The sequence below is a fragment of the Mesoplodon bidens genome (genome assembly GCF_964165515.1).
Source record: "Mesoplodon bidens genome assembly, chromosome: 12".
Taxonomy (NCBI): Eukaryota; Metazoa; Chordata; class Mammalia; order Artiodactyla; family Ziphiidae; genus Mesoplodon; species Mesoplodon bidens.
The window spans coordinates 15,817,366-15,830,641 of NC_138168.1; the positions used below are offsets into that span (position 1 = coordinate 15,817,366).

General features: G+C 42.0%; 1 protein-coding gene across 1 annotated transcript in view; it reads right to left on the reverse strand.

Moving 5' to 3' along the window:
* ADGRB3 (adhesion G protein-coupled receptor B3) overlaps positions 1-5,113 on the reverse strand; it is a gene marked incomplete at both ends in the record, with an annotated part of 792,585 nt that extends 787,472 nt beyond the window's left edge. The window contains one exon of the mRNA XM_081251355.1: positions 4,357-5,113. Within this exon, the coding sequence (XP_081107481.1) occupies positions 4,357-5,113 (757 nt within the window). The remainder of the gene's footprint in view (positions 1-4,356) is intronic.
* Between the last annotated feature and the right edge of the window lie 8,163 nt (positions 5,114-13,276).

Genomic DNA, 13,276 nt, shown 5'->3' on the forward strand with positions numbered 1-13,276 from the left:
CTCAATGACTCCATTCTTCTTGTTCTTTTAAAAATGTTATTAAACAATACCTTGAGATAAGGTATTGTTATATAAATAATACATTAATGGAACCGGAACTGCTATAAATGGTAGCTGTCTCAATTTATTGCTATCTTTCCTATTGAGTTGTTTTGTTTTGTTCATTTAACATTCATTTCAACCAATATTTATTGAAGGTCTGTTTAGACTGTGTTAGACTATTGGAAGACCAAGTCTGTACACTTGAAGAACTCGCAAGACAAGTAGAGGAAGATGGAAAAAGAAATGGAAATATGTGCTAGAACGGAAGTACAGTATGTGCAAAGGGCTGTGGGTCCAGCCAAGGGGCAGGGCAAACTGTCACTTACAACATACTCAGTAGATCTTTCTACATTCTGATAGAGTGTGGGATCACGGCATTTACAAAGGAAGTAAGATCAAAGGAGGGTAAAGAAGAAGGGGAAAGGTGGCAGAAGCAGTAATGAGGGCAGAAAGAGCAAAGTTAGAAAGAAATGAAAACACTTAAAATGAAACACAAATTGCTCTAGACATGCAAACGCACACACAAACACAGGCTAGATTTTACACAGGCACATGGTGAGACTTCCCTTGGGTGGTTGATTATCAAGGATTAGCAGAGGCAGAATGAAAAGACAAATAAGTGTGTGTGTTCAGATTTCCTGGAATCTATACAGGGATCCCAATCTCCCTTCACATAAGTAGCTCCATTGATGTAATCAGGAAACAAATGTTCCATTAAGGCTTATTATGTGATTTAGATATGCTGGTGTGGAATTTTTCTCTCCAAACTGTTTAAATTACTTATTTCAAGTGAAGTAGTAAGAAATAAGATCATACATACATCACCTTTTATATTTTAGCTATACAGTCCAGAATCATCTTTGGTAAAAGAGTTTTATAAAACATATTAAAGACCTCATGAATCAATGTCAGTCTTGCCCCACACTCATATCTGAAAACCAGGTAAACAGCAACGTTATTGGAGTTTTCTTTTAAAAATAGTTATATACACTGTACATAGACAGATTTTTTAAAACTGCCTGAAATAAGACAACATTCTTTTTAAAAGGTTTCATTTTGTTGATTTACCTGGTTTTCAAAACTTCACGTAAAAATTGGGAAATGACAACAAAGTTCCTATAATCACATGGCACCCTCAAATATGTCAAATACAATCTTAAATAGGAAGATACTGAAATGCACTAAAATCTCACACTTTAATGAAGCATCATTCAATAATTTACTTTTATAATGTGTTCAAGATAAAATTTGTAATTGTTGGTGTTGTCACTTCAAACAATGACAGACACCTTATTATTTTCTGGCTATGAAATTCTTAAGTACATGAATGTATTATTAACAAATATCTTAGTAGAAATCCTATCAATATCCCATTGCTGGGAGCCCATAGTTTCCTCAAATACTAACTAAATATGATAATTCCAGTGGACACATATTCCAAAATATTCAGTATTTAGTATACCTTTGACATCATCACTATCAGCATCACATAAAAAAAATTCTGAAACTGCATTTACTGAGTGTAAAGACACTTCTGTCAAATTTGTGCTACCTCTATGATATAATAAACATCAAAATATTCCTACTCAAGGCTTCTGAGTCAGTACTTATTACAGTGAATAAAATGGGAGTCAAAAACCATGGAGAATAATCTTGTATACATTCCCCTGATGATTTACAGGCTGGTTTATTTTTCATAGAAAATAGAAATCATAAAGTAATATAAAAGGTAAGTGGAATTTTTAAAACCCCATTTTAGAAGTTGGGATTACATGTTAACCAAATAAAGTGAAGACATTTTGGAATAAAATTAGATATGAGTAGCACAACTATATGTAATTATTACATATAGCCCTCAAGCCCTGTGAATATCATTACGTGGTAGTTTACTTGAAATAGTATTAAATAATTCTTTCATAAGATTTTACATATCATTTATATCAACTATTTAAGATTTAATGTACTTTGCATAAATTTGACTAAATTATGCATCTGCAGGTTTTCAAGTCTTTCCTACAATGCAGCTTAGCCTAAAAGGTCTTCTTTGATTGAGGTAAGGAGTGCTATAACCATATTTTATAAGACTTACTTACAAATGCATCAGCTACAATTATGTCATCAGGAATTACTTATCATTACCTTTCTGACTCAGAACACCTAAACAATTCAAGAGCACAAATTTAGAATAGAGACTAGAGGCTGTGCAATTTTACTGATACAGCATATATTCTTCCCCTATTACATAAACTTTTCCTTGTCAGTTCTATTAACGTGCTAACAATTTTAATACAATCTTTGAATGGTCTGTGGAGGTATTTCGTTCTCATTTCGCCAGCTAGTTAGCCAAAAAAAATGTACATTCTCCCCCATGATTTAAACATCTAATGTCTAAAATCACTCTTATTCTTCGTCGCATACTAAAACGAATGGCCACCTAGTCCAAATTCTATAAATTCCAGCATTGTCCTAACCCACATCTCATGATCATGACCAGTAAAATCTCTGAAAATCATGCTTAGTGTGCACACAACTTTGTTTTTTGTCACTTGTCACCATTCACAAAAAGGGGTTGTACAACTGGATTCTCCTTCCACTGTCATCAGCAGTCAATTTGATGATAAAATTTTAACTACTGAAGATACAGATTTTCTCAATTTTATTAGGACAGCAATAAAACAAACGAGCAAAAACCAGTTTCTGGTGTTAATTGTCTTATTAGCCAGCTTGTAACATCACACTTTCCTGGCGTACTGTAGCTTCTTATTCTAGGGGACATTAATTGGTTTGAAATGGCGTTAAATACCATCCCTGCAGTTGCAAGTGCTTCTCTGGGATTTTTACTAGAGAAAAGAACTCCTGCAATTTAAAATCACTTTGCTTTCTTCAGTCACAGCTGTTAGGGAGACACTGACCTGTAGAAATCTTAAAGGTTTTTCACGCCTTTCCCAATGCTATCAGTCTGTATTTATTTTTTAAGGCTTCTTTGCCCCTTGGGCCATGGCTCTTCCGTAACTCCCATCCCCCAAAATGCTTTCAGAAGAAAAATCACCGCTTTTCGCTGGTTAATCCCTTTTCTCTCTCTTTCCCCACCCCCGCCCCTTACAAAACCTTGGCTACCCTTAAAGAAAATTCTCCAACAACGTGTCAATTTTATATTGGCCACAAAGACAACTTCTGTTGGGAGAGGGGAGGAAAGAGGGACTGGAGCTTGGCTGTGCCTTTCCACAGACAGGGATCTTTGTGGCGATCGGAAAACACTTCCTGCATAAAAATTCAACACACTCTCTGGGTGCAGGGCTGGGGAGCAGAAGCGACTATGTACCAGCAGTGCCCTCAAACGAATGGAACGCATCCCCTAATCTTCCAAACCGGAAAGTCATTTTTTTTCTCAAAATGTGTCAGCTTTTTTGCCTTATTAAACATAATCCACTGTCTCAGATCCCGGGGCAGCTCCCCCTCGAGCGTCTGGGTGAAAGCTGTAAATCACTCCTGTACTTTCTCTCCTTCCTCTGCATCTCTCCTTCCTGTTGCACTGTTTTTGCATCTAGCTCGGCTCTGACAAGCTCGCGTTCCTCGTGGCTATCAACAGGGTACCGAGAAGCTAAGAGCAAAAACTCCCGCGAATGGGATACCGGGTCCTGCAGGACCCGCCTGTGTTAATTCTGCCCCCTCCACCTGCCACGTGACTTCACTGCCCGGAGACCCGAGTCTGCACCCCCAGTGGGCTTCCCTGGACGAAATACCCGGCACGCGGGCTCCTTCCCAGGCCTGGGGAGGAGGGGCACCCTCGCCCTCCTGTGTCGCCAAGTCATTTGGTCCACAGAGGCTTGCCACTGAGTTTGTGTCACCTTTCGGTCACGAAGCCCCAAGTTCCAACCTGGAAAGGGGTCACGGATGGGAGGGTGGGCCGGAGGCGAAGGGAGAAGTCTACAGATCCATTCACAGGTGTGTGTGCGTGTGTGTGTGTGTGTGTGTGTCCGTCTCCCAGAGAGGCTGCAGCCTAATAAAGCGCCCCCCCTCACCCATCCCTCCTCACCGACCTCCAGCGCAAACTGGCTCCACGTTTTAGCATCTCATTTCTCCTGAGCTTACCCCTCACACCGGGCGTCAGGTTGCTGAGCGCCATCCCATCCTCCCCGCCCCATCTCTCAAATCTTGAAACGTAAAACTAGCTTTGGGAAGATCACAAGTCAAATCAATCCAAAGGTGACAGAGGAAAGGGGCAAGGGTTGGGCCGGTGTGTGACACAGCACGTTTTAACTCCATCCCCCAGCACCACTCCCCGCCCAGCTCCCCCTCCCGGCCGGCGCTTACCTTCTTTGGGCGGTCGCTTGGCCTCCCTGGTAAGATTGCAGACCTGGGTGGTCTGCAGCTCTTGGGTCAGGCAGCCCTCGGTCTGCTCATTCAGGGGTAACACCACGTTATTTAACAAAACCAGCGACTGGTCGTCGACTCCCCACTCTCCCAAGTGCTGAGGGCAGGTGCATTTTGTATACATTATCCCGCAGGTCTCTGTTCTCCCATTTTCTGATTTCAAGCAGCTCTCCAACCAAGTGCATAATACGTGGCAACCAAACTGGCTTGGACTCACCTTGTTCAATACCAAAAACTCAAAAAAAGATTTCTGGTCTTCTTCCCTTTTTTTCTGTAATCCTGGGAAATCGGTTGGAAAGACCCGACGTATCTGAATAAAATTTTTATCATACTGTAGAAAAACGAAAGCATTCTTGGATTCGCAGAGTTGCATTATAGAATGATTCTTTCTTAAAAGATCCTTGATTTTTTCATGGGAAAAATGATCAAACTGATAAGCCAGGAGGGAAAAGTTAGAGCAGCTAAGGTCCTTTTTGGAAAATTTCAGGTAAATGCTATATTTGGTTGGATCTGGATTTTCCAGCGTCCAAGTGCAGTTCGTAAAGTTTTTGGGAAACATTTCACTTACAGAATACGATCCATAAATGACTCCTTTCACCAAAGTTGAACACCAGAAGTCTTGGGCAGCATTAAATCCAAACATAACCAGGAGATAGGTGGAAAATATATAAATCAGCAGGTTACGAACAGCCTTCATCCTATGTCATTTGGCCTGTAAAGATGGCAATGAAAGAAAAATGCAAGTAGGAGTCTACGCGCATGGAAAAAAATAAATTCCTTTCAATATCACAGCCAGCTGTTTTCAAGATTTCAGTAAAAAACCCTTTTTAAAAGAAGGGCAGGTAATTTTTATTTTATAACGCACGAAAATTATCTGTTGCTGTGTGAACAGCGCCCTCACGTGGTTATTCACAGTGGCCAAATTCCCTACATTCAATTTAAGAATAATATTCAATAGATAATTAATAGGAATGCTCTTAATTTATCTACCAAGATTTCCTTCAAGTGCGTGGTGATTCTACTGAAAGAAGAGGAAATTTGTTTTTTAAATGTAACAGCTTAAATGTTAATTTTTGAGATATTTTTAAGCAACCTTTACAAACCTTTTCTCCCCCCTCAGCCCTCTGCCTGCAGTAAACAACATCACACAAAATCTAATCTGATAACCTGAGAACAGCTGTCGGCATATTATTTCTTTTCTTTTAAATGTGAAAAGCAATTATGATCAATGATAGCCTCAATTTTAAAAGCACAAATGATAATTTGTTGCAGCTGAAACATCATCGCCCAAACCCTCCTGCTCATCTTCGCAGGGGCCACTGGGTGAACTGGTGGGAAATTCCTGTGCAAAAATACAGGTATTCGTGTGGATTAACAGAATTTGTGAACCATCATCCAAGAAAGATACACAGGGAAGACCTGCTTTTGGACATTATCATTGAAAACCAGAATTTAAGGGAGTCACTTCAATGTGACATGCCCTCTTGGGATACATAAAGTAGACCAGTGAAAAATCGCAGAACCACAGTAACTGAGCTCGTTTCAGCTTTTTTTTTTTTTAATAGGGCTATTTTATCTAGAGTTATCTACTGTAATTTAATATTTACACATGGTACATAAAAGATATTAGCATTGTCTTTCCTAGCCGATTTCAATTATTGAATTGTTCCCTCTCCAACAACAGCTTCAAAGCTCCTTTTTATCTCTAATTTTTTAACCTGGCCTTGCATAATACAGTAATCCTTGGTTATATTTACCTCTGTAAGTTGTCATCCAAAAGTAACTTGAATATTTTTCAGCTGTAACCTTTAAGAAGTTATTTCTTAGAATAAATGACACTGCTTTATTTATTTATTTTTTTGTTTTGTTTTTGCTTAGCCTTTGAGCTAAGTGATGCCAAGTTAATTTTAAAAGTCTTTAGGCTGCAGTCTCTTCCACTGTTCTGTAAACAGAGACACTCACAGACACATAGATAATTAAGAGTTTTCATGTTTTTGCCTGGGTCCTCTCTGAACCAAAGGATATAAACACTCTTCCTTCCCGTTGCATAACACACACCAACGCATGCACACAAAATCCAGTGACTTAAGTCCCTGAAGACAGATCTGCATTCCCCAGATCATAATACAAATTCTGTTTTGATATAAGCAAAAATGACCCCAACTCTAAATCTCCATATAGCAGCAGTTTAAAATAACATCAGAATTGCGGGGACTATCAAAACAGTGTTTTCCTAATTCAAACATACAGTTCAATGAATAATGCATTTTCTTCCTGAGAAAATAAAGCCAACATGTAAAGGTTAAAAAATAGGGAAAGTTATAGGAAATTCTGGAAGGAATTTTCCTTTTTTTTTTTCTTTTTCTATTTTCTCTCTCTCTCTCTTTTTTTTTTTTTTGCTGTAGCACTTTGCAGGCAATGCAGGTCTGCGCAGTGTTCTTCAGGATAGAGTGTAGGCGTTGAGAGCCAATGTGACAATAAGTGTCTAAATTAGGAATTCCATCCATGAAAGGGGGCTTTATTTTATAATCGCCAACTCAAAAAGGGGTCTATTTCTTTTCCTAATGAAATCCGGTACTTTTGCTTCCATCTATTTGACAGTGCAAGTCTGCATTGCTGTGCTCATCAAGGATTAGAAAGAGTGAGGAAATGGCTCTGATTTCACTTTCAAGCCGGCTCAAGAAAGCCCCCTCGGCGTAATGCTCTTTATTTTAATCATTCAGCCTTGGTGCACGGAGTCTCCCTTTATTCTAACTAATCACTAATGAATCACTGAACTGGCGCTGCCACCACCCCCAGCCCTCGCCAGCCCCCGCCTGCAGGGCCACTTCAAACAACTGTATTTCTCGCTTTAAGAAAGAAAGACGAGGGTGCGGGTGTCGAAGGGCCCGGCCCCCGCGGTTTCAAGGATGTGACATTTATTTATTTATTTGCTTGTTTCTTGCTGAGAGGCAAAGCGGCGTTTAGTTTAGCTCTCCTCAAAACTGATTCTCTGGATGACACTTTTCAGTCGAACATAGACGGCGCCATCACTCCACTGAATTTTTTTTTTCCCCAATGGAAGACCCACGGCCTCCCCTTAACTTCCTTTTAACCTGAAATTTCCCCCCATCAAATTACCCCAATCACACACAACTGTCAGGATTTCTAGGTCTCCCTGCCGATTCCTTCCGACCCAGCCCATCTCTGGAAAACCAGACTTCCCCAACTTTTCAACTGCGGCGTTTAAGTAAATGCAGGCAGTCGGGTGTGCTCGCAGCCTCTCCATCCGCCAGCAACAGCCTGGCCTTTGCAGGTCTCCCCTCCGCAAACACCCGGCGGAAAGCTCCTCGGTGGCGCCCCCGGCAGAGGGAAGGTGACCCCCGGACCCCCGTCCTTACCTTCCACTCCGAAAGCTCAGGGAGGCTCTTGCTCTAAGACACCAGCACAGGCACGCGTCCCAGCAACAGTGACGGAGAGACTCCCCTTCGGTCCCAAGCACCGTTGCCCATTTTCCCCGGCTGAGCTTCAAAAATCAGGATTGATTTTGTTCTAACGCACTCATAAGAGAAGCAAAAGATGGGGGGCGGGGGGGAAGAATCAAAGAGTGGAGGGGTGGGAGAAGAAAAGCCCCCAGGACCCCGGAGCCTAAGCCGTAGCCAAGTGAATCCAACCTCCAACCCAGGCGGGGGCGGGGGGAGCCCCCCGAAGACAGACAGTAAGGAATCAAAAAAAAAAAAAAAAAAAAAAAGCAAGTGGCTTAAGAGCGAGGATTTGTTTTTCCAAATCTACCCCCCAGTAAACCGGTCAGCCAAGAAGCCGAGAAAGCGCTGAGACGAGAAGCGGCGGCGGCTGCTAAGGCAGATTTGTTGGGGGCGGTGGGTTTATTACGGGAGTGTTCGTGGTCGCCTCGGAAGGCTGGAGCTCATGCTTTCTCCTCTTTCCGCTGTCCTCCCGCCTCCTCCTCCCCCCTCCCCCCCACCGCAGGTACTGATGGACTGACGGCGACTAAGGAGAGGGGGAAAAAATCCGCGTCTGGTGATGTCGGAAAGCTGTTTGAACGCCGGGCGAGGAGGGAGGCGCGGGAGGGAGCGAGATAGTAAAGCTCTGTCTCGGGTGTGCGCGCGGCGCGCGGCGCGCGGCGTTCGCTCTCCCCGGGCGCGCGAGGGAGGGGGCGCGCGGCCCCGAGGCGCGCGCCGGGCCCCGCGTGCTCGTGGGCGCTCGCGTTCAGCGTGGTGCGCCCGGCTGCCGCCCGGGGTCCGCGAGCGCAGCGTGGCCGCGGCTCCTCGCTGAGATCCGCCTGGGCCCTGGCGGGGCGCGGAGGGAGCGGCGCCGGAGGGAGGCGGGAGGGGCTCCAACCCGGGCCGCGGTGCGCCTGCACGTCACGGCTGCTCCGAGCCCAGCACGTCCCGGGAGCGGTGCTTTCTGCGCCTAGGAGGTCTGTGCCTTCTCAGTTCCCAGCGCCGCTGCCGGCGGTGACCGGCCGTCTGAGAAACTCCCGGGGAGGCGAGGCCAGGGGGGTTGCGGAGGACGGGAAGGCGACTCCCGGGGCTGGGGAGTAAATGCCGCACTTGATCGTCTTTCTCTTTCTTTCAGCGCCGACCTGTCGCAGCTCTGATTTCCGCACCGGGATTCGGAGGGATGGATTGCCCACCGCGGAGGGGGCAGGTCTCAGCCTCCGAACTGCTCTCATTCCCCGGGTGGAATAATCCTAGTTTTTCTCAGCGAGACTGCAATTAACATCTTACTTGCTCTGGCTGATAGCGGCGACCGAGGTTGGGCGTCTGCGTTGTTTTCTGCATGGCAATGGGATCGTGGTTATGGGGTCTAAACTTTTGTTTTCCTAATGTTTCCGATTCTTTTTCGAGTTTCCCTAGTAACAGTTTGGGGACGCGGATGGGAAGGAAGGAGGAAAAGGAGGAGGAGAAATGACCAGATTCTCGATTTAGCAGGGAAAGGGGGATAAATTTCCACCACTCCCCACCTCGATTTTCTTGCCTTCTGGACAGTTGGCTGTCAGGTATTTGATGAACTAGATTACAGTACGTGCTGCAAAAGGTCATTCTCCTACCGATTCTGCCTCTACTTGTAAACGCAGTTGTGGTTTGCAAAACAGGTGCTAAAATAGTGCGTTGAAGTGGTGGGAAGAGACCACACTGGGTAATTCATATAAAGTGTGGAGTCTTCCTATGGGCGAATTGCTTGAGCGACAGGTGAAGTTGAATAAAACAAATTCCCACCATTTTCTCTCCGTACTTTTTCTGCATTTTTTTCTTCCTCTTGTTCCTCACCCCTAGGGCGATTGGATAGCCAAGAACATCATTTTAAAAGAGGATTGTAGTGCAAACAAACAAGGGAGGTGCACTACAGTGATCTTCTATTCACAGGAGTTGTTTGAAATATTAAAATTGGCCCTTTACTGCTCAATACATATTAATAGGGTGACCTTCTTTAAGTCTTTTTCTTCTGGGACAGGTGTTCAGAATAACACCCTGTAAGGGAAACAGTTAAGCATTCCCCATCCAGCAGGCTTTAACCATGTTCCAGGAAAATTCACTGCTGAGAGAGCCGCCTGGGTGGCGTTTTGGTTTTGTGTCATTTTTGGTTCATTACAGTATTTTTTATTCATTTAAGAGAATGCAAAAGGAAAATAAGCTTTATGTCCAGGGCATAATCCAAAACATTGTGTCTGCAGCAAACACTTTAAAAACAAACAAACAAACAACATTCAGCAACAGAAAGAAGAAACACATTTCATTTATTTCAACTTCCACAGAGATTGTGATTATGATATTTGCAAGACATTTTGGTCAATTCTGTTATTTTTGCCAGAAACAAAAATAAAGAGACTAATGACATGCAAAAAAAATGGAGAAAAGGAGAATGATTTGCATGATTTGTACATAAAAGGAACCAGTGTGAGGTTTAGAAATACTTCTACTTTGCATCTAGGGGTTTCTCACATTATCTTTGAACTCTGATTTCGATGTCTCTTTAAAAATCTTGTGTGTCTCGTGACAGGGACATAAGAATAACAGCCAAAAGGGACAATTTAAAAAAACCTTAATCCTGCAGGGAAGGGAGCACTCGCTCTCAGGGTCATTTATATTCAAGTGGAATGAAGGATTGGGTTAGGGAGAAAGCCACCCTTAATAAAGCACTTCACCCTTCACACTGTTTCCTATAACCTTCATAAATTGCAGGCTACGGAGCCGGCCTGATGATGATCCGGCTGAGGTATATTTATAGCAGATGATTTGTGGATGATAAATATGCAGGGCAAGACGCGGGCTCCAGTACCCCCAGGCTGGTCTGACTTGCTCAGGGAGTCAGAATCAAGAATCACAAAAAGACCCTTACATGGAGAATCTGGTCTCGGGCCCCTGGCAAGAGCATGCTCCTGAGGAACACGGAGGGAGAACCACCCTGCTTCGTGTCTGCCCAGTGTTCCACGTGAAAGCACTGCTGACACGTTTACCCTCCCCCCCAAAAGGAACACAACAGTTGACATGCTGTAGGCTCTCTGTGTCCTTTCCTCCCTTTTGAGATTGGTCTATTTCATGCTTTTATGCGTTTTAAATTCACCATTTCAAATTATTATCATCAGCTTTCCTTGGCCTCTTTCACAAGTCCATGTATGTGTCTGTACATAAACATGTGCACACACAAGTTTTACATATACACGTGATACATGTGTGCACATATGCACACAGTATACGTAGGTGTACATATACACACATAAATATATAATATGTACATATGTGTTTCAGTTGTTACACGTGTATTTGTTTGGGAGGATGGTTTCCCTGCATTGTATATTTCTCTTTGGTAATTTACTCTAACCCCTACACTGCCAGATTAATTGTGTAAACTAATTTTCATTTAAGTGTCCTTTCCCAACTTTCAAAAGGACTACTGGGAAACCAGTGTTCACATCAAAATATAGTATTGTATTTTAAATTGGCCCAGGTTTGTAAAGTTAAAATCTTTCAAATTTCCTTCTCCTATTTTTGATGGCTTTACTAAGATTACTACAGAAAAAAATGAGATTTCTGCGTAATTTATCGCGTGCCTTTTCTTCTATTGCCTTTTTTTTTCTTGCTAGGGCTGATCCTTCTGCATTTGAAAATCACCCCGTCTTCTAAAATCATTGCTTAAAATTCAGTATAACTTACATAATTTTCAGGCTCAAAAAATGTGTTTTGAATATGTTTACTCAATTTTAGAAAGTGTTTTCTCTCTCCTCACCCCTTTCTCTCCTAGTCTTTCTGGTATTACTATATTACCACGTTCTAAATTTTATAACTTTTCTTCAGTAAGGCTTTAAGAGGGACAAATAAGTTTGTAGAGTATTCCTTGTTCAATACGCTCTAATTTTTCAATACTTAATGTCTCCAATATACACCAGAAAGGACTTTTGGAAACTACTAACTCCTTTTAAACAATTAATGTAATGAAGTTATAGTGTTTCCAAAAGTCTTTTTTGGTATAAAGTAGATAACTGATGAGAACCTACTTTATAGCACAGGGGACTCTACTCAGTGCTCTGTGGTGACCTAAATGGGAAGAAAATATAAAAAAGAGTGGATATATGTGTATGTGTAACTGATTCACTTTGCTGTACAGTGGAAACTAACACAACATTGGAAAACAACTCTACTCCAATAAAAATAAATTGAAAAAAGAATTAATGTAATAACTTCAGAGATATGAACCTTAACTACCTTATTATTTACTATAATCAACTAATGCTTATATATGTTCTGTTAATAGGATGATCAAAATAGTACATGATTAAATTGTTGTGAGTACTTTCCTTATGCTTAAGATAAGCATATTTACTATGAATCTAAACAACTTCTCTTTTTCCTCCTCTTTCTTCTCCCCTTCTTCTTCCTTATTATCGTTAAATATTGAAGTTTCTTAGGAACTTAGCTGATCCTCTTCAGTCTCTAAAAACAAGTTGGCTGTTTTCACTTAGACATCCCAGAATAGAAAGTACATGACAAAAGTACTAAAAAGTAGAAGGATAGAGTAAAGGACTATGTGACATGGTCCTTATCCTGGTTGGTTAGTCCAACTTGCCCCATGCCAGACGCAGCCAGAGTTACTTCTATTTGGAAGAGCCCAACTACATCATGTTTCTATTTTTGTCTTTGTGTCCCTCTACAGTGTCACATGTATGGAATTTAAAATGGTAAGAAGTTTTAGCCATCAATTCCCAAGAATTCATTTGAGTCTCAGGAAATGCCAGGGCTAGGTAACACATAATGTCACATTTGTGTGTTGTCAAAGCATCTTGGGAAATGACTTTGAAAGCTCAAAATATATGTTTTCAGCTAAATATGAATTCACCCCCAAATCCTTCCCTTGTCAGCTATTTTGTCTATTTTTTTGTATAAAGTTATTATGCCACTATATTTTATCCCCAGAATTTCAAATGAACTAAAAATCAAGATTCTTCATTTTTATCCCTGAACCTGACACTGTTTTTATACCTGGTCATGGATGAGATGCTGTGGACTCTCTGGGCTTCAGCTGCTTCCCAGGAAAGAGTTTGAGGAAATAATTTCTAAGGTTTTTCCTGATATCTTCTAACTAAAAGAAGGTATCTCACAAGAAGTGGCAGCAATGAGAGAAAAATGCAACAAAGTTATAGACTAGGAAGAATCACAGTTGTTCCTTTCAAGCACTGGAAACTCCTCTATCATAATTTTTAAAACCTCCATAGTTTTACCAGCTTTGGCCTTTCTTGCTAATTAGTCACCTGCTAATGTAAAGACAGCCCTTTATCTTCTTATTCTTCCCTCACTGTGATCATTTCTTTCCTAAGATTGAGTTCCCACACTACCAGTAATGGCGACAAGAACCAAAGCTGTGA